Genomic DNA, 17,624 nt, shown 5'->3' with positions numbered 1-17,624 from the left:
CCCTGCGGGTCACTCTCTCGGGGCAGCCCGTGTCACCCGGCCGGTGGGCAGTGTCATCATCTGGGGCCGGGTGCTGGGTGTCTGGCTGCCCCTGAAACCGTGGGCAGGACCCGCCCTCTCAGCGGGGTGTGGGGGGCGGGGAGGAGTGGGAGACGAGGCAGGAGCCCGGGCCGTCCAAGGCACTGTGGGCGGTGGGTGTGAGAGACACACCCAGCGTGAGCTCAGGATGTGAGGGCCCGTGGGAGCTCCACGGATTAGGTGTTAGAAGAGTGTTTTGGATACATTGTGTTCAGTAAAGTACTAAGATAAATTTCACCTTTTTATCGCTTTCTAACGTGGTGACTAGAAAACTTAATTGCACTTGAGACTCACGTGGTCTCTCGGACGCCGTGGGCTCGTGGAGACGGGCAGGAGCAGCTGCGTGGCCGGTGCTGGGACAGGGGTTCCCGGAAGGACCGAGTGCTGGGCCCGGGGGCAGTTTCCGGACAGAAAGGGGGCTCGGGGGAAAGCAGGGCCTCCGCGGGCCTGAGGCCAGTTCCACTGAGGACACGCTCGGTGTCGGCGTCAGCAGGCGTCCCGACCGGGCTGAGCAGGACGGCAGGTGACACGTGCATAGTGGATGGCGGGATGCGGGGCTGCAGATGCGGGCTGGGAAGTCCGGAGCACCCTGAGCAAAACACGCGGCGAGTAGGGCGGGGGGCGGAGCAAACGGGGAAGGGGCGGACTCGCAGGGGAGCTGGCGCAGGCCAACACAGTTCGACACAGTTCGGTGACTTCTACGGAGCGCCCGTGCCAGGGTTCGGTGCTCTGTGAGCTTCTAGACACAGGAGGACCAGTCAGAATTGAGTGGGAATTATTTACATAAATGTGTTACTTCAGGCCTGAAACACTGTGCATTTGCAACGATAAATGCAAGGAAAATATCTGATATATAGGTAAATAAAAACTACACTGACGTGTAATCAGATGTTTCACCTGTGGAAAGACCGCCCTGCGAGCAGGTGGAGCTAGAGGGAGAGACTTGTGGTGATGCCGGAGACGTGCCCTTGGGGCCCTCCTCACAAACGCAGGGTCTTTGAGAACTGGTTCGCCGTCACAGACGCGGGCTCATCACATTTGGTGACTTCCTCCGGCTCGACGCAGTTGTGGCTCTAGCCTGACCGTCCCCGTGGGGCCGGCTGGGCTGGGGGGGCGCTGGAGAGAGAGCCACGAAGAGAAGCGATGCGGGTGGCAGCCTGTGACGGCCCGGCGGAGACGCAGACGGAGGACGGGGGCGGACTCCCCAGTGGGGTGGACAGCGGCGCTGCCTGCTGGGGGTCAGACGGCGGCCAGGAGCTCGAAATTCACTCTCGGGTCGTGATGGGAAGACGGCTTCCCGTTTGGACCAAATACCATCAGCTGCAGGTTTAAGGTCCACGGGTTTTATTATTAAAGGGAGCAGGAGACATGCTCGTGTGTGGTGGAAGGAGAGCGAGCGGTTTGAACGCCACACAGCGCTTCTGCGACAGACCGGTCCCCGCACGGCCGCGTCAGGCGCTGGGCGGAGTCGTTCAGACGCGGCCGCGGCTCCGGCTGCCGGTGGCTGGAAGAGCGCGGACACGGTGCCTCTGGAAGTCCCCCTGCGCCGCGGCCACACGGCTGGGGAGAGGCGGCGCTGGGTGGGCGGCTCCTGGTGACCCTCGCTGTGCCCTTGGGACTCGGGAAGCGGGCACACGGTGGGCAAAGGTGGAGGGGAGGAAAAAACTCATCTGCCCGACAAAACCTTGGACCTAGAGGGAAGCAGCATCGCTCCGGTGGCCAGGCCGACAATGGCCGCCACCTAATGGGGGCGGCGACCGCGGCTGGCTCCTTCTGCCCCCCAGGCAGCGCCTGCTCGCGGGTGTGAAGGCAAGTAGGTGCTGCGGGGCTGTGCCGCGCTGCGCCCTGCGGTCGGACACGCCCTGAAACCCTGCCTGGTTTCAGAAGACGTCAATCAGGCCAAAGTCAGGAAGTGTGTACAACGAGTTACATTTTAAAAAGTCTGGCAGTGAATACACTGCGAGTTAGGTGAATGCTGCTTCCTATGAAAACACCTCCTTCCATCTGTAAATATATCTGATATCCCATTTGGAAAAAAAATTCTAGTTCTGGAAAGAAGGGCATTAGAAGACAACCCGGGGACACGAGAGACCAAACAGACGCACCGTCCGAGCGCCAAGCACACAGTTCCCGGGACCTCAGCGCTTCCCGGGACGCGGCCAAGGCCGCCGTCAGCCCGGGGACAAGGCCGGGGCCAGCCGTCCCCACAGACGGAGGGACAGCCAGGGAGGTGGGTGGTCTGCATCTGTCGTGCCCAAGGAAAACCTTACAGTATTTTTTTTTTTTAAGTTTGAGAGCCTCTAGACGCAGCGGGGAAGAGTAGGGAAGGAAAATCTTAATGACGTCTGAAATAAGACAGAAATTCTTGCTTCTTTTACATCGATTTTATTTACTTGCTTAAAAAGACAAAAATAAACAAAAATAAGATCTCCAGTTTCCTTTAAAGACATTGAATTATGTCAAGCATAATTTCTCAGATCCCTGGGAGAAGCGGGGTCCCCTCGAGCCCGCGGAACGCCCCCTCCGGAGGGAGGGGGGTGGGCCGGCCGCAGCGCCGCCGGGCGGACGTTCTGCCTCGAGCGTCCCTGAAAACGTCCACGGGCTTTCTGCGTCCTCACCGACAACGCAGGACGGGAACCCCACCCCCGTGGCTGCGGCCCCGGCGGGAGGGCCCTGGCGACCCCAGGGCAGGAGGGGCCGGCCTCTCTGGAAAGTCACCTTCCGGTGCCACGGCTGAGAGCAGGGTTAGCTGAGAACGGGTGATGTTGAAGAGGTAAGTTTGGATTACATATTTGTGTGTGTGTGTATATATATTTCTTTTAAATAGGCATTAAAACATCGTCTTCGGGGAGCGCCCCCCGCATGGCGCACGCAGGAGCCCCGAGGCCCCGCAGCCCCCAGGGGCCCGTGAACGCGGTGGCACTCCCGCCCCTGGCCTGTCTGTCACGTCTCTTTCTCCCGGGGACGGTGACGGAACGCCCAGGCGTGCGCACGGTCGGGGCGGGGCGGTGGCAGGGTGGCGGCTCGGACTGCAGTCTGCACCCCTGCCGCTTTGCCCAGGCCTGGGGGCGATGCTGCTGGAACCGCGGCGCACCGAGGACGCACGCTGCGGGTCAGCCCGCTCCGCCGGTGACGGGGAGTCACTCCTCTCCCGGCGTGGGGGGACTGACCGGCCCCGGGGGGCGACAGCGTCCTGCTTCCCCGGGCGTGGGCTGGGGCGGTCTCCCCTCACAGCGCAGGAGAGGGGGGCGCGGGGGCCCTGGCTCAGACGCCAGGCCACCACCGACCGACCGCCAGTGCGGTCCCAGTCCTTGCCTGTCGCTCGGGGCGCTGACTCGCCCCTCCCATGAAACCAGGGCTCTGGGTCCCAGACGGAGTGCCACCTGGCCGCTCACAGGGCCACGGGGCCGCGCCGCGGGCCCCGCCCTGGAAACGAGAACACGCCGCGGGACCCCGCCGCGAGCTCACACGGGCTCGGCGCTAGGGACTGCGGCGCGTGCGCACACGGGCTTCGTCGCGCGGACGGGCGGGAGCGGGTTTGTTGGCGCGATGCTCCCGGCCCGCTCGAGGGCCCGAGGGGCGCGGCCGGCGGCGGGGCTCGAGGCGCTGGCCTGGCCGGTCCCGGCGCTACGTCACCTTCTGCAGCTCCTGCCGCAGCCAGGCGGGCAGCGGCTGCCCGAGCCGGTGCAGCAGCCTGGAGAGCCCCACGTTGTGGTCCCGGTAGTAGCTGGACAGGAAGGCCCTGGACTGAGAGGCAGAGGGAAAGGAGGCTGAAGGGAGGCGTCAGCCGGCTGCCCAGCGCGCGCCCTGCCCTGCTCGGAGGTTCGCCCAGGCCGTCCCTCTGTCTGTCTCCGCGCTCGGTCCCCTGCCGCCGCCACCTGGCGGCCGCGCAGCCGAGAGAGACGACACCAGCTGCAGGTCCGCTGGACGCCGCTGGCGCCCCCTGAGGCCCCGAGAGTGCGGGGCGGGAGGGACCCGATGGGCGTGTCTAACGCCGAAGAAGAACCGTGCGCGGGTGGGGTCAGCAGGGCGCTGAACTGCAGGGCCCAGCTGGTGCCGGCTCGCCTAGGGGGCGGTGGGGACGCGCCCCCATCACGGGCTACTGCCCACCGCTCGCCTCAGCACCGCGTCCGTGCAGGCTCTGGGCGCGCACGCTTCGTGCATATTGTCGCGCTCACACAGCGCATCCCAAAGCGCCCGAGTACTGCACGTGTGGAAAGGGGTCGCTGTCTGCTGTTTACGTTCCGGTGCATCCCAACCACGAACATGGTCTGCACACACCTATGGATCGCTGTCTCTGTCGGCCTGTCGGCCTGTCGGTCTGTCTTCTACGCGCATAAAACCACTGACAGCAGCGCGAGAAACAGGGCGCAGGCTGCTCCCGCTCGTTCTGACGCGGCGCTCTGCCCCAGACCCGGAGCGCCTTACCTCGGGGTCCATCGGCGGGTACTTCCGGCCTTTGCTTTTCCCGAGGCATTTGGTCTTCCCGCCTTCCAGCAGCTGACACCAAAAGCCCTTCTGGGGGTCGAACCTACGAGAGACGGAGAGGGCGTGACCCTCGAGGATGAGTGACGGCGCGGAGTGCGCTGGGCGCGGAGGGAAAGGGCCACGGGCAGGCAGAGGGAAGCCGCGCGCCCACGCCCACGGCTTCCGCGTGATCTGATTCACTCCTGCGAGTGCGACCGCGTTGGCGTGAGAGTCTGTTTGACACTAAATAACTGCGTGTGTGAATACAGTTCAGAGCATCGCTGCTGCACCGAAAACAGACAGGCATCTTGAGCCCAGTCTGATGTTAGCATTGGGTTCCACGTTTCACGTATTCGCCCATAAAAGATCAAGGACTAACCATCAAAGCCGCAACCCACCATAGAGGCCCTTTAGAAGATTTATTTACTCATTACTGTGATTTCCTTGTGTAAACACACTAACAGGCTTCTGAACTCACTCAGGGGCATCAGGGGGACCCGAGCAGGCGCACCGTTGGGAGCACACAAAGCAGACTTGGTTCTCGCACTGTCGTTTGCTAGTTACTGCATCGTTTTCCGTATGAGCGGCTGCAGGCCTCCGTGGGCCCCACCCTGCACACTCAAATGACTGAATATAATATAAATGCGATTCTGAGAAGAGGAACATGAATTCACCTTTCCACTTTGGAAAAATACCGTATTGTCTTAGGCTACAGCTCGGGGGAACCTGAAAGGGTGGAACGGAACGTGTTGTTCTTGGCGGCGGCGGCGGCGGCGGGGGCGCCCCGCGCTAACCACACGCGGAGGCGCGAGGGCGCCTCGTTTCCGCGCGGGAGGCAGAGAGACCCCAGCAGACCAGCCCGGTCCCCGTGCTGTTAAACTCGAACGCCAGTTTGCTCCCAGGGTTGCACAAAGTCACAAAAACAAAAAATAAAAGAAGAGGTGTGGTCTAATCGATCTGTTTACACTGAGATGTCAGCAAGTCCGAACGAGAATCCCGCTCAGGACGCACAGGACCGGACGTGGGGAGAACGAACCGGCGGGAAGGGCGCCGCCAGGGGCCGCTCTGGGGCGGGCGGTGCGCGCGCGCGCACGCGGCGGCGGGAGGGGGGCCGCGGCGTCCGGAGGTGGGCGTGTGTCCGGCGGCTCCGCGGCGTTGCAGAGGCGCCCAGCCGACTGGGGGGCACAGTCCATGGGCTGCAGGATGTTTGGCCGCTGGGGACCTCGGCTCCGAACCTGGTGCGGTGCAGCCGCCTCTGCACGCCTGTGACCTCGGTCACGGGGAAACTTTCCTCGTGGTTCCTGCCCAGCCTATTCTCAAAGATGTGACCTTCGCGGTCCGGGTGGTCCTCGTCCGTGTCGTCAGTTAGTGTCAAAGCATGGCCGGTCAAACGGAGAAAGGGGGAGAGATCCACGCCCACCTGCTTTTCCACCTGCTCCTCGCCCGGCCCGGCCCTTCCTGGGGTTTCTGTTCATTCCCCGGGAGGAAGGACAGCTCCGCCCGCTGCGCAGCCGGGCCGGACGCCGGCCCAGCTGGGTCCCGAACCGCAGCTCTGCCTCGGGGGGAGGCCGCTGAGCGGCATGGGGGTGACAAGCAGCCCACAGAGTGGCTGTGGTTGCGGGCTGGTGGCTTTGGGGATGGCCCGTCACGCAACCGCAGATGGCTGGGCACTGTGCGCGATTAGGTCTGAGCTGGTGGCCTCAGGTAGTGAATGCGGGGCAGGTGTGCAGGTGTCCCTGCCCCCTCTGCCCAAAGTCCTGCTGCGGTCACGGAGCTGATGACATCGTCAGCACTTTATCGCTGACCGTCAGTCACCTGGGGGACGAGACCAGAGCCTCCCACCTTTGTAACCTCGCTCTGAGGACCCCTTCCGCCCAGAGCGGGCACGTGGACAGGCTCACACGGGAAAGCTCACAAGAGGCCGTTTGAGATGCGTGGCGTCAGGGGGGCGCCAGCTGGGGGATGAGGACATCACTCTGAGTGCCTCTGGGCCGCGTGATGACGACTGAACCCACAGCCGGCGGTGGGGAGGCTGCGCACACACATCACTCATGACGGCCCCCAGTGGGAGCACGGCCAGGTGCGGGGACAGACTCACGTGAGTGCAGCGGAGTAGTTGTAGTGCGGGGAGACCCCCAGAAACCTCTGGACTTCGTCCATCACGGTGGCCGGGTCCGACCTCAGCTGCTGCCCGTCGATGATGAGCAGCTGCAGAGTCACGAACAGTCGCTTTACGAACAACACCGAGCACAGCATCCCCCAGACCGAGTGGCCCCCTCCCTGGGACTCGGGGTGGCATCCGCAGCGTGGCCCGGAACAACGGGCACAGCAGGCGGCACACGCTGCTGTTCGCCGCCCTGGAGTCTCCCGGGAGGTGACAGCTGACACATGCCACGGCGTGTCTGCGACCCCCCCCCCCGGGAACCTGGCCGTAAACCGGAAATAAGCACAGGTGTGTTCTCTCGATGTGGCGGTCCGGCAGAAACCCGATTTCCCACCTGTGCGGCCAGAGAACCATCCCGCTCACGAAACCCCGAGAGCTGACCCGTAGAAATGGTGGGGCTCGCAGGGAAGCCGCCCCACTCTTCTCCCTGCGACCGAGACCTGGGGCTCCGGGCCTGGCCTGGGCTGGGGCAGGAGGGTGAGCAAGGCGGGCACTTCCCTCAGGTCCTTGCTGGCAGTGCTGCCCCACACCCCCACGGTGACCGAGTGATGCCCACACAGCCGCGCCCCTGCGCCAGCCCCTCCCCCCCCGGCGATGGCCTGCAGGGTGCGCACAGGGGCCTGCAGGCCACTGCCCAGCTGGCTCCTTGGCTGTTGGGAATCGCCCTGCTGGGCTCAGAAGCTGTAACCCCCGCCAAGGCCAAGGCTAAGGCTGAGGGAGCGACCTTGGACCATAAGCCACCAAGGAGATAAAAGCTTATCTCTCTGGCAGGGGCGCCGCTTCTGCTCCTTTTACTTCATTCATAACTGGTCCCCAATGCTTGGTCAGTTAGCCAATGACGGGTAAGATTCCCCAAGGGGGGAACGACTTAAGACAGGCACGATCACATGGGAGGCCCCCAAGGAAGGACTTTGGGGGCTACAGCAAAAGAGGGTGATGGACCCTTGCCCCTCAGCTTTGATATAGCCTGAGTCCTCATTGTCTGTGAGAAAATCTCTTAATCTCCTGGCTGCCTTACTTCCCTTGCTCCACCTAAGCCTGAAACAATGACAAGGGGTGGTGCAGCCCTGTGCTGGAAAGGGTGGGTTCCCTGGGGGATCAGGCCTAAGAAAAAACATGTAAAATCCTGTGAAACCTGCTTTGTTTAGAATGCTCTCAGTTGAATGATAATGGTCCAAGCAAGAAGTGAGTTTGTTCCTCAAAGTTTTATAGCTCTTTAGCTATCTGAACCTGACTCAAAATAGGCCCTCAGAGTTCTTTGTTTTCTATTGTTTGATCCTTACTGCCTGGCCATGAGTAATGAGCCTTACCTGAATTCCTGTGTAAAGGGACCCAACACAAGCCATTGAGGAACAGGCTCTTGGCCTCTCTCCTTTGAGAGATCGGCCACCTTTCCTCCCCAAGCAGACCATGTCTTGGTAGACTTATTCTTATCCGTGGCGGCCGGGGGAGCCCCCCCACTTGGCTCATGGCTGAGAGGGGCTGCCTGGCAGTCACGGGGTCTCGGTGTGAGGGCCACCCACGGGGGCCAGCTGCTGCCAAAGGGAGACCCCGAGAAGGGGCTCGTGGCACTGGCCCACGTTTGGACACCGTGGCTGGCACTGAACACGTAAGAACGGCATTCCTGCCGCAAGCACGGCCGTCTCGGATCCCAGGTCGCTACCCCCGGCCGTGCTGGCCCCCTTCCTGTCCGCCGGCGCGGTGCGGTCCTGACGGGACACGCAGACGCGGGCAGTTTCAGGACGTTACCTGCGAGGCCGCGAAGTGGGCCAGCCAGCGCTCGAGGTGGACGGCGTACCAGCCAGGCGCCAGGCAGCGGTGCTGCAGGGCCTTGAGGGCGGGCGGGGCCTGGGGCCCGGTGGTGACCACGTCGTAGAAGTTGAACCTCAGGGCGGCCGGGTCCTCGTGGGAGCGCTGGTGCTGCGAGGGGGAAGCCAGCGTGAGGCCGCGCCCCGGCGCCGGCGCAGGTCGGCATGGGCGTGCGGGTCTCCTTCACGCCACGGAAGTGACCCACGCGAGCAACGGGCTTCAGAACAAAAACTGTGGTGAGAAGGGCCGACACCGAACCCCGGGCTCCGCCATGTTGCAGGTGCAGAGCCAGGCCTCGCACAGACATGGGGGAGGGGACGGGACGCGGCAGGTGGCCAGCCTGGAGGGTGTGGGTGCAGGACGAGAGGGGCGCTGGGGTTCCCTCGGGGTCCGATCAGGAGTGAGAGGGTGTCTGGGACCCGAGGGACCGCTCTGACGGGAGGAGCTTTACATCAGCGGGGGGAGGCCCATGCATCGCTGGGCTCATGGGTCCGAGACAGGTGCCTCTGCACGGCCCCACTGCCGCGTTCCGCTCCGGATTCTGGGTCCCCCCCACCCCGGCAGACCAGGCGAAGCCCGGACGGGCAGGGTCGCTCTCGGAGTCGCTGGGGAGCAGCAGAATGCCTGCCAGTATCGGTTCGGGGTCACACGCGTTTACTGGGGAAGTGTGGAGAAGTCAAGAAAAAGAAAGAAGAAACATTTCCATGACCAGTTATCCTACTATGGTCTTTAAATGTTCCCCGTGGCCGTCTTGACCTTGGCGTTGCTTTCTACATGCCAAGAACATACACAAACATGCCTGTGGTGCTGGGATTTCAGTCCGTGTCCACGGTCACCCTGCAAAGCCCAGGTCACCAGCCTCCGAGGGGCCTCACCGCCCCCAGCTCGGCCAAGAGGGCCTTCACACCCCGTCCCCTGCGGCAGCTGCCTGCCCTGCTGCCCCCTGCTTCACCAGGTTCGCGGTGCTCAGCATCTCAGGAGGAGAGGCCGCCGCGGTCCCCCCACGACTCGCAGCCGCCTGGCGCTGCCGCACGCACCCGCCCCGGGCTCAGGCCGGTCCCCGTGGGGCCTGCTCCGGGCACTGGGCTGCGCGCAGCACCCACAGCCGCGGCCCCATGTCGCCGTCGCCGCAGGTCACAGCGACAGCCCATGCCCCGCCCCCCGCCCCTGTCGCCTGTGCCGTGACTTTTTCACGGGGACACAGAAAGCCCTCACTCAGCGGCGCCAACAGGCGCTTGGCCGGCGGCGACAGAAGGCAGGACCGGGGCGGTTTCGCCGGGGGCTGGCTGGCGCGTGCGCACACGCGGGCCCCTGCGCTGCTCTCCGCGGAGGGAGGAAACGCCACTGGGCGACGCGGGGGTGTGCGGGGGTTCGCTGCACTCGGCCACCGTCCGGTCACCACCCGGGACATTCCACTCACCCCTGACCTGTTCCCACCAGGTTCCGATTTCGACCCCTGACCGTCTCTCGAGTCTCCCTGCCCGCCCCCCCCCCCGCCCTCTGTGCACCACCTCCGCTCGCTCAACCCACGCCCACCCGGCCCCGCCGCCGCACCTGGTACCAGGAGTACGCCCTGTCCGAGGGGTCGATGAGGATGGTGATGATCTTGGCCTTGGGGACCAGGGAGGCCGCTCGCTTGGGCGCCTCCTCCGAGTGGAAGTAGTTCGCGCTCTTCTCAAACAGAAAGTCACCGGTGACATTGGACGGCGTCGGGAAAAAGTCCATATACCTGGGGGCAGAGGACGACCACCTGACGGTAAGGTTTCCCTGCCGCACGCACTGGGGACATAAAGTGACTTGCACATTTTCCATTCACTTCTGTGCATTTCTAATTATCGGTGTGAAAGCAGCAGCCGGAATGCTGGCTGCTCTCTGCACCGGGAGTGGTTCGCACGGGCCTCGCCGGGGAGGGGGCCGGGGGGGCCGGTGGGCCGCTGGGGACGCAGGGAAAACCCTTCAGACTCAGCTGATGCTCTGTGCCAGCACAGCCAGATCCAGAGAAATTACGCTTGCCCTTGGCGAACAGCGAACGGCCCCACGTTGCCTAGCGAATGTCCCGAAACGGTACACTTCTGTTTGCGAACTGAACGCAAACTCCTCCTGCTGAGCTGGGCATGCGGGGCAGGTGGGGGTGACGTCAGAGGGGCTGGGAAGTGCGGCCACCCTCCACCCCTGTGCGCGCACGCGGTGGGTGCGCCCCATGAGCGCGGGAGCGTCTGTCTGTCCGTCTGGTCGCTACCCGCTCCCCGTGTTCCTGCCTGTGGTCGACAGCCCTCAGCCGGCTCCCTCCCCGCGCGCGGTGGGAGCAGCCCCCGTGTGGGATCGGCACGTTCCGAGGTTACTGCCGGGGGGGGGGGCGGTGTGTAAGGCCGAGTGCGACCCTCCTGGCAGCCCACCACCTCCCTAGCCCCCGACGTTCCAGAACAGCAAGGAGCGAGGGTGGGTGCCTAGAAGACACTGTGTTCCTCTTCGGCGTTTGTTAGGATGTTTCCCCAACGCGAAGGGGTGGGAGATTCAGCCCCATTCCTGCCAGACACCCTGCCTCTCCCTGAGCTCACAGCTGCGGTCGTGGCCCTGCGTTCAGTGGCTTGCCTGCGGCTCCCAAGTCCACCCTCGCTTTTTCCGGTTCGTTCCCACAGTGAGACCCCAGGCGCTGAGCAGACGCCAGCCGGCTCCCAGGGCGCCCGCCCTCCCCTGTCCGCCGCGTGTCTGACGGGGCAGGTTCCTGGGAGGGGGTCACGGCTGTCCCACGCGGCAGCGGGGGCCGCCCTCAGGGTGCTCTGTGTGCCCGGGGCCTGGGCGCCGGGGCCCTAATCTCTTAGGATATCAGGAGAAACCGAGGAAAACCCCAGAGAGAAGGTCTGCTCGGTATAGGCTGTGGGGTCCACTCTATTCCGTTCCAGGAAGAATACTGTGATGTAAATATCTTTTCACAAGCGATCAAATGCAAGCTGATGCTCCTTCTGTGTGCTTGCGTGACCCGCATTAGTACGGTTTGGGAAACGCTCCGTTGTTAGCACGACAAACACCAGCTTCGCTGACAATCCGCATGGCCGATGAGGGCGCGAGTCCCGGACTGGGACATAATACAGCCTACTGATTGCTTTTACCCTGGGCGTCACGGTGAAGACAAAGCCTGTATTTAGTGTAAAAAAAATGCTAGGCACAGTGAAATAATAATATGTTTAAGGAGAATTTTAAACATCCTTATGAATAATTCTCGTGAGCAATGCTCCATAATCTTTGATACCCTACCGCATTAGCTGACCTGAAAAATATCGTCATCCCTGCACCGCCCAAATCAAGTCGCAGGCGGCACCGGTCAGACGCGCGTCACTAGGGGTTAACGTCTACCACGCGGCGGCGGGCGCAGGCCTAACACACACGCGCAGCAGCTGCACGGGGGCCGCATGCCACCGATACGGGCCGGCAGCGAGTGCCCGTGTGCCGAACGCGGGGCGCGCGTTCCCTCACCAGTCGATGCCCTTGTGGTAGTTGTTCCCGTTGAAGAACTGGACCTCCTCGAAGGTGCGGGGGCTGGGCAGGCTGCTGACGACGGCCGGGTGCATCAGGAGGAACAGGTACAGGGCCGTGGTCCCTGCCGCAGAGAGGGGGGCGGTCAGAGGGGAGAGAGTTACGTCGGCAGGACTGGCTCTCAGAAAGCACCGTTCGATTCGCCAGCGTCCCGGTGATTTCCTCAAAATCGGCCAGGTACCTTTCGTGTGACGGCATCCTGGCCGTTTTTCACTGGTCCGCATGATTCTATTGGCCACAACTCACGATTTAATGTCGCCACTGGCCCACGTAGGCAGGCTGGCGCTGCAGCCCGCGGGAACGTAGGGGACCAGGGCCCAATGCCCTCCTGGGGTCGGGCAGCCACAGCACTAAGGGCGTCCCGCACGACCCTGAACCTGGCGGGTCCCCAGGTCCATGAGATGGAACTCGACCCCCCAGCAGGGGGTGGCTGGTGCTGCTCTGTGCGCTCCCCACAGGGAGGGCCAGCGGCGACAACTCTTCGTCAGAAAGACACCTTTGCTGGCCTCCCTGCACCGAAGGGGTGTGGGTGGGCTTGGGTCCAGCCAACGGGCACTTACAACCCAGGGAGGCAGGTTCCTCCCACCGTGAGAGAAGAGCCGGGCGCTTTCCAACATGTGAGGAAGTGGGAACTCAGGGAGGGCGGGCTTCCAGGAGGAAGTGTTGTTTGAGGCTGCACCTTAGAAACGTAAGTGTTCCCCAGAAGGTTGAAAGAGAGGGGCGGGATTCCGGAAGGATAGGCCCTTGAGTGCCCTGCCCTGGAGCAGGGTGTGGCAAGCGAGTGTGAGGATGGAGCTACAGAGACCGGCCGGCAGAACGCTGAGGGGCCCGAGGCAGAAAAGGGGAGGCCCCTCCACCAGGGAGTGAGTGTGGGCTGGACATTTAGGTAATCAGCCGTCGGGGCCGGGGCCACACCTCCACACGGAGAGCCTGAGGGTTAGTGATTATCCTAGGCTTTCGTTCCTATTTATCCAGTGTCTGATACAAACACCCGGGGAGGAAGCGGGGGAGGCCTCCCACCTTCACGTGCTCTAGGGGAGACTTCGCTCTATGCACCGCTGACCCCCTCCTGGCTTTCTGGGGGCAGCCAGTCCGCTGTGGGAAGGAGCCTGGCCCGCGGAGGCTGGGACTGCCTTCTGCACGAGTCCAGGCGACGCCTCGTGCTCGGAGGGCCCCATGCTAAGTCTAACCCTTTGGGAAGTCCTCCCCCGCTCTGGTCATGTCGCAATCGGACCCGGAACCAGGCCAGGAAGGGTGCCTCTCTGTGCCCGGGGCCCCAGCGACTGGGGTCTCACCGAGCCCCAAGCCTGGCCTGGAGCAGGTCCCGCTGCCGGGGTCCTTCCCAGGGCTCGGCCACGGAGACGTGGGGTTCACGTCCATCCAGCTCCACCTGGCGGCCCGGCAAACGGCGGCCGGGGGCCACTTTGTACCTTGTGTGGTGGCACGGGGTGCCCGAGCCACGTGCGAGCTGACAGCTCGTGTGGAGCCAGGGCCTTTGCACTTGCCTGGGCCCACGCTCCTGGCCACCGCAGCCTCCAGCGGGGCAGCAGCCCCGCCCACCGAGGCAGCAGCCCCGCCCACTGGAGCAGCAGCCCCGCCCACCGAGGCAGCAGCCCCGCCCACCGAAGCAGCAGCCCCGCCCACTGGAGCAGCTCAGAGACCAGGAGGGCTCCCTACGCCGCGCCCGGCTGGGCTTTGAGAACGGTCGCAGCTGCTTTCCACACCGGGACGCCTTTTCATGGCGCATAGAATAGTATCGCCTTTTTTTTTTTTTTTTTTACTTCGTCTCGGGAAAGCCACCACCCGGCTAAAAGCTTCATCATTCCCACCCCGGTGGGTGGAATGTTAAAATCGAGACGCGCAAGCTGGCGCCTCCATAGACGCAGGCGAGGAGGGGACCAGACACCCACGCACGGACGTGCGGCTCGCTGGTGGAACTGACAAGCAGTCACGCTCCGTGACAAGTGGCGGAAGACACGTCTCTAAATTAAATTTCCGACACAATTTTGCAACACGGGACTGTTTTCTGTCTCTCGTGGTTGTTCCAGAGTTAGCCCCGCTGCAAGGGAGTCGGCAGCAAATTAATGCCCGTTTTCAACCACAGCGGCGGCCGCGGCGGCAGATGTGGGGGGGGGGCGCCGCGCGGGTAACGACCCTCCTGGTTCGATTTACGTCCCCGGGGGGAGGGGCTGCCGCGCCGGGCCGGCGGCCTGGACGTGTCTGCCCACGACCTCCCCGGGGCGGCGGGCCGGCCTCAGTCGTGGCCACCGCCGGCCGGGCTGCGCTCTCGCCGTGCTCACTGATGAACGCGCTTCTCGCTGAAGCAGGGGGTTCGGAAAACAGCAGCTCAGTGAAAACTTTAATTAGCCGGGACATGAGCAACGTGGATAAAACTGTCACACCCTGAAGAAAGTATAAAATATTCTAATTAAAAATGTCCTCTGGCTGCTGAAATACGTTCCCTCCCCTACACTCTTGTCCCTCTGCACACGAGGAACCCTGGCTGGTGGGAGCCTCGGGTGCGCCGGAAAATAAGCCCAGGCCGCACTTACGCTTAATGATTATTCACACACACACACGTGCACGCACACACACGCGCACGCACACACACACGTGCACGCATACACACACGCGCATGTGTAGAACATGGGAAAGCAATAACGACAGCGGCTGGAACAGTCACTGCAAGGCTGGTACGCCGGGTCACATTGTTCGGCTCAAGCGCTTTTTAAAACGACTGAACTCAGGAGTTAATTAGGCCAAGCTGCAAAAAGTGGAAGTTGAAAATCATAGAGCAGAACGTGAACTCAGAGTTGTCAAAAGTCAGACATCTGTCCGATAGTTTCGGCGTCTGCTGCTAAGACGTTCGTCCCTGAGTCTGGCTCCAGCGGCGCCCGGGCCCCTCCGAGGACCAGGCGGACGGAGAGCGGGTTCTGGGCAGGGCGGGCAGGGGGACTGCGCGGGTGCGGTGGGGGACGGGGTGCCCGCCTTTCCAGCAGCGGTCCGGGGACGCTGCCGGACGACCCGTTCACGGCAGGGAGCGGCGCGCCGGGGAGCCTCACCTGTTTTCTGCGGCCCGATGACCAGGAACTTGGGTAAGTGGTCGCACGTCTTCTCTCGGGACCAGATGTCCTTGTGCCGTTTGTCGTCACACGGGTTCTGCAACGAGGGGGAACGGTGAGGCCGCGGTGCAGGGGCTGCCGCCTCGGCCGCGGAACGGCTCACGGCGCAGCGTCGAGGCGCGCGCACCCTGGACCAGGGGCGGACCCTGCTCTGGTCGGCCCGCTCGTTTCCACGGCGCCTCCTGACCCTCCGCGTCCGGGCGGAGGTTGCCCTCTGCCGACTCTGGCGTGGCTCCGGCCCGGGGGCCGAGATTCCGTCTCTACTCCTCAGCCGTTGCGGGTCTGCCCGGGGCCTGACCGTAGCTCCTCCGCCCGGTCCTTCCTGTTGCCCCCAGAGGCTGGACGGCCCTGCTGCAACTCCGCACGTGCCCACCGTGTCTGCACCGCCCAGCTCTGCCCGCCTCAGCCCTCCCCGCCCTCCCCTCCCACCCGCGGCCGTGACCCTCAGGCACCACCCGGCCCGCGACACTTGGGAGGACTGAAAGGGCCTGAAAGGGAAGGGACACGGTGTTTGGGAACATTCACTGTACTGGCGAATTCAAACACGGTGCTCACACAGTTCTTCCTCAACAACACGTGCGGGGCACTGAGACGACCACATCGTTTATCCCGGTGTTTAAAACGGCCGCTCATTTGTGGTCCACAGTGGTGTGCTTTGCCGGCCCGTCACCCCCACCTCCCTCCAGCCCCGTGTCCCGGAAGGGCGTCTGAAGACCGTCTCCCGCGGGTGGGGTTCTCTCGCTTTCCCACGAGACTGCCAGCGATCCTCCCAAAGCAGCTTCTCGGGAATGAATCCTAAGGCTGGCACTTTCAGCCGATCTTCTGTACCGGCCGCGGAGGTTCCCGCTGGGGTGCTTTCGCTGTGGGGTCGAGGCTAGCTCAGTGTAGGTTCTGCCAATAGAAATATTTTCAATTTGATTTTTTTTCTATATTGAAATGTCTAAATATTAGGCAGCAATATCTTCACAGCAGTTTCCCATTTAGAATGTCTTTTTTTTCTGACAAGTAATTTTTGGAGGTGAAACCTGTCAAATAAGTTGTCTTTGATTTCAGTTCTTCGGGCCATTTTGTCGAATGCAGGCTCTGCAGAACCACGGAATTCTCCACATTCCATCCAGCTCCCAGTGGAACTGAATCAAATTAAACGTAGGAGACACACCAGCAAATGCTCAACGCAGGAGAGCTTCCCACATTCAGCCTCACGAACTTGCTCTCGGCCAGGCACCCCCGGCCTGCAGGCCCGTCTCCCCACTGAGCCGTCTGCTCCGGAGGCTGCTGGGCAGAGCATGCCCGGCCCGCGGACTTGGTAGAAGACGAGGACAGGCGTTTCTTCGTAACACGGGACGTGGGTAAACACCTGGTTTCTTAGGTGGACACTTGTCACCTCTCGGGGCCCCTCCCCGGCGGGAGTCACACTGGCAGGTGTGAACCGTCGGGTACAACCCAGGGGATGCTCGGAGGTCGCCATCCGGGCTGTCACACGTCACCAGCAACGATTCCGTTCACGTTTCTCCGGTCTCCCGGTCAGGTCCCCATGGTGGGGGCACCGGTACCCCCGTCTGGGAGACGCGCGGAGCACCTGGGGACGCAGGTCGTGTTTCTCGCTAACAGCGGAGGGTTAGGGCTCCCGCGTGAGGCTGGGCTGTTTGAAAAAGCGGTCCCGACTCTGGCAGCCCCTTTTATCGGCAGATCTGATCCCAGGGAAAGATTGGGTCGATTCAAAGGAACGCAAAGACACAGTGAAGACAGACTCCATATGAAGCAGCAGGCGAAAAGGCGCTTTGCAGTTTATTCACACCCTCCGTGCTGGACGCATCCGCCTTGGAGTCTGGTTCTGGGGTCTCAGGCGACAGCGCTTTGGTTTCTGCTTTCTAGCCCACCCGAGCCCGGCTGAATGCAAAAGTCCCCCCCCCCCCAACTGAACCAATGAACAACACCTCAGAAAGGCAAGCCAGCAAAGGAATACAAACAACCCATGGAACAATCCAAGTGTATCATCGGAGAGAATGAAACGATTGGACAAAGAAGAAACTCATGTTAAATGCCAGCTCCACCACCTCCAGTAGCGCCCTACATAGCTCCACCCTCTGGTCCCTTCTCTCCCCGCCCCGCCCCCCCCCCAGATGCCAGTCACCTGCCAGAGTGGGTCTCTCTGCTCCGGGAAGAGCTCGAAGTACTTGCGGGCCAGCTGCACGGGGGGCAGGGTCTGCAGCCGCAGGTTGGTCCAGCTCTGCACGAAGTTGGCCAGGTGCACGAAGGTGTACGGGCCCAGGCGGTCGTTCCCGTAGTTGGACAGGTGGGTCATGAAGATGCTGATCTGAAAGGGGGATGAGAACGACCGTGAAATATCTCAGGCAAAGGCCCCCAAGTGGCAGAGAAGCTCTGGGCAGTAGCTCCCCCGACTTTGGGATTTCGTGAGAAGCACAATCATCGTGTTGGGGGGTGTTCCG

General features: G+C 62.8%; 1 protein-coding gene across 1 annotated transcript in view; it reads right to left on the bottom strand.

Annotated features, from left to right (window-relative positions):
• Positions 1–3,692: 3,692 nt before the first annotated feature.
• Positions 3,693–17,624, bottom strand: part of NDST4 (N-deacetylase and N-sulfotransferase 4) — a 77,215-nt gene continuing 63,283 nt past the window's right edge. The window contains exons 6-13 of the mRNA XM_045831427.1: positions 17,309–17,491; positions 15,115–15,211; positions 11,993–12,116; positions 10,073–10,247; positions 8,459–8,629; positions 6,644–6,753; positions 4,507–4,609; positions 3,693–3,825 (exon numbers count right to left, since the gene is read on the bottom strand). Coding sequence (XP_045687383.1) covers positions 3,706–3,825; positions 4,507–4,609; positions 6,644–6,753; positions 8,459–8,629; positions 10,073–10,247; positions 11,993–12,116; positions 15,115–15,211; positions 17,309–17,491 — 1,083 coding nt within the window. The 3' untranslated portion in view covers positions 3,693–3,705. The remainder of the gene's footprint in view (positions 3,826–4,506; positions 4,610–6,643; positions 6,754–8,458; positions 8,630–10,072; positions 10,248–11,992; positions 12,117–15,114; positions 15,212–17,308; positions 17,492–17,624) is intronic.

This window comes from Phyllostomus hastatus, unplaced genomic scaffold, assembly GCF_019186645.2.
Source record: "Phyllostomus hastatus isolate PE091 unplaced genomic scaffold, TTU_PhHast_1.1 phas_contig_159, whole genome shotgun sequence".
NCBI classification, from domain to species: domain Eukaryota; kingdom Metazoa; phylum Chordata; class Mammalia; order Chiroptera; family Phyllostomidae; genus Phyllostomus; species Phyllostomus hastatus.
This window is presented reverse-complemented; position numbering and strand designations above follow the sequence as displayed.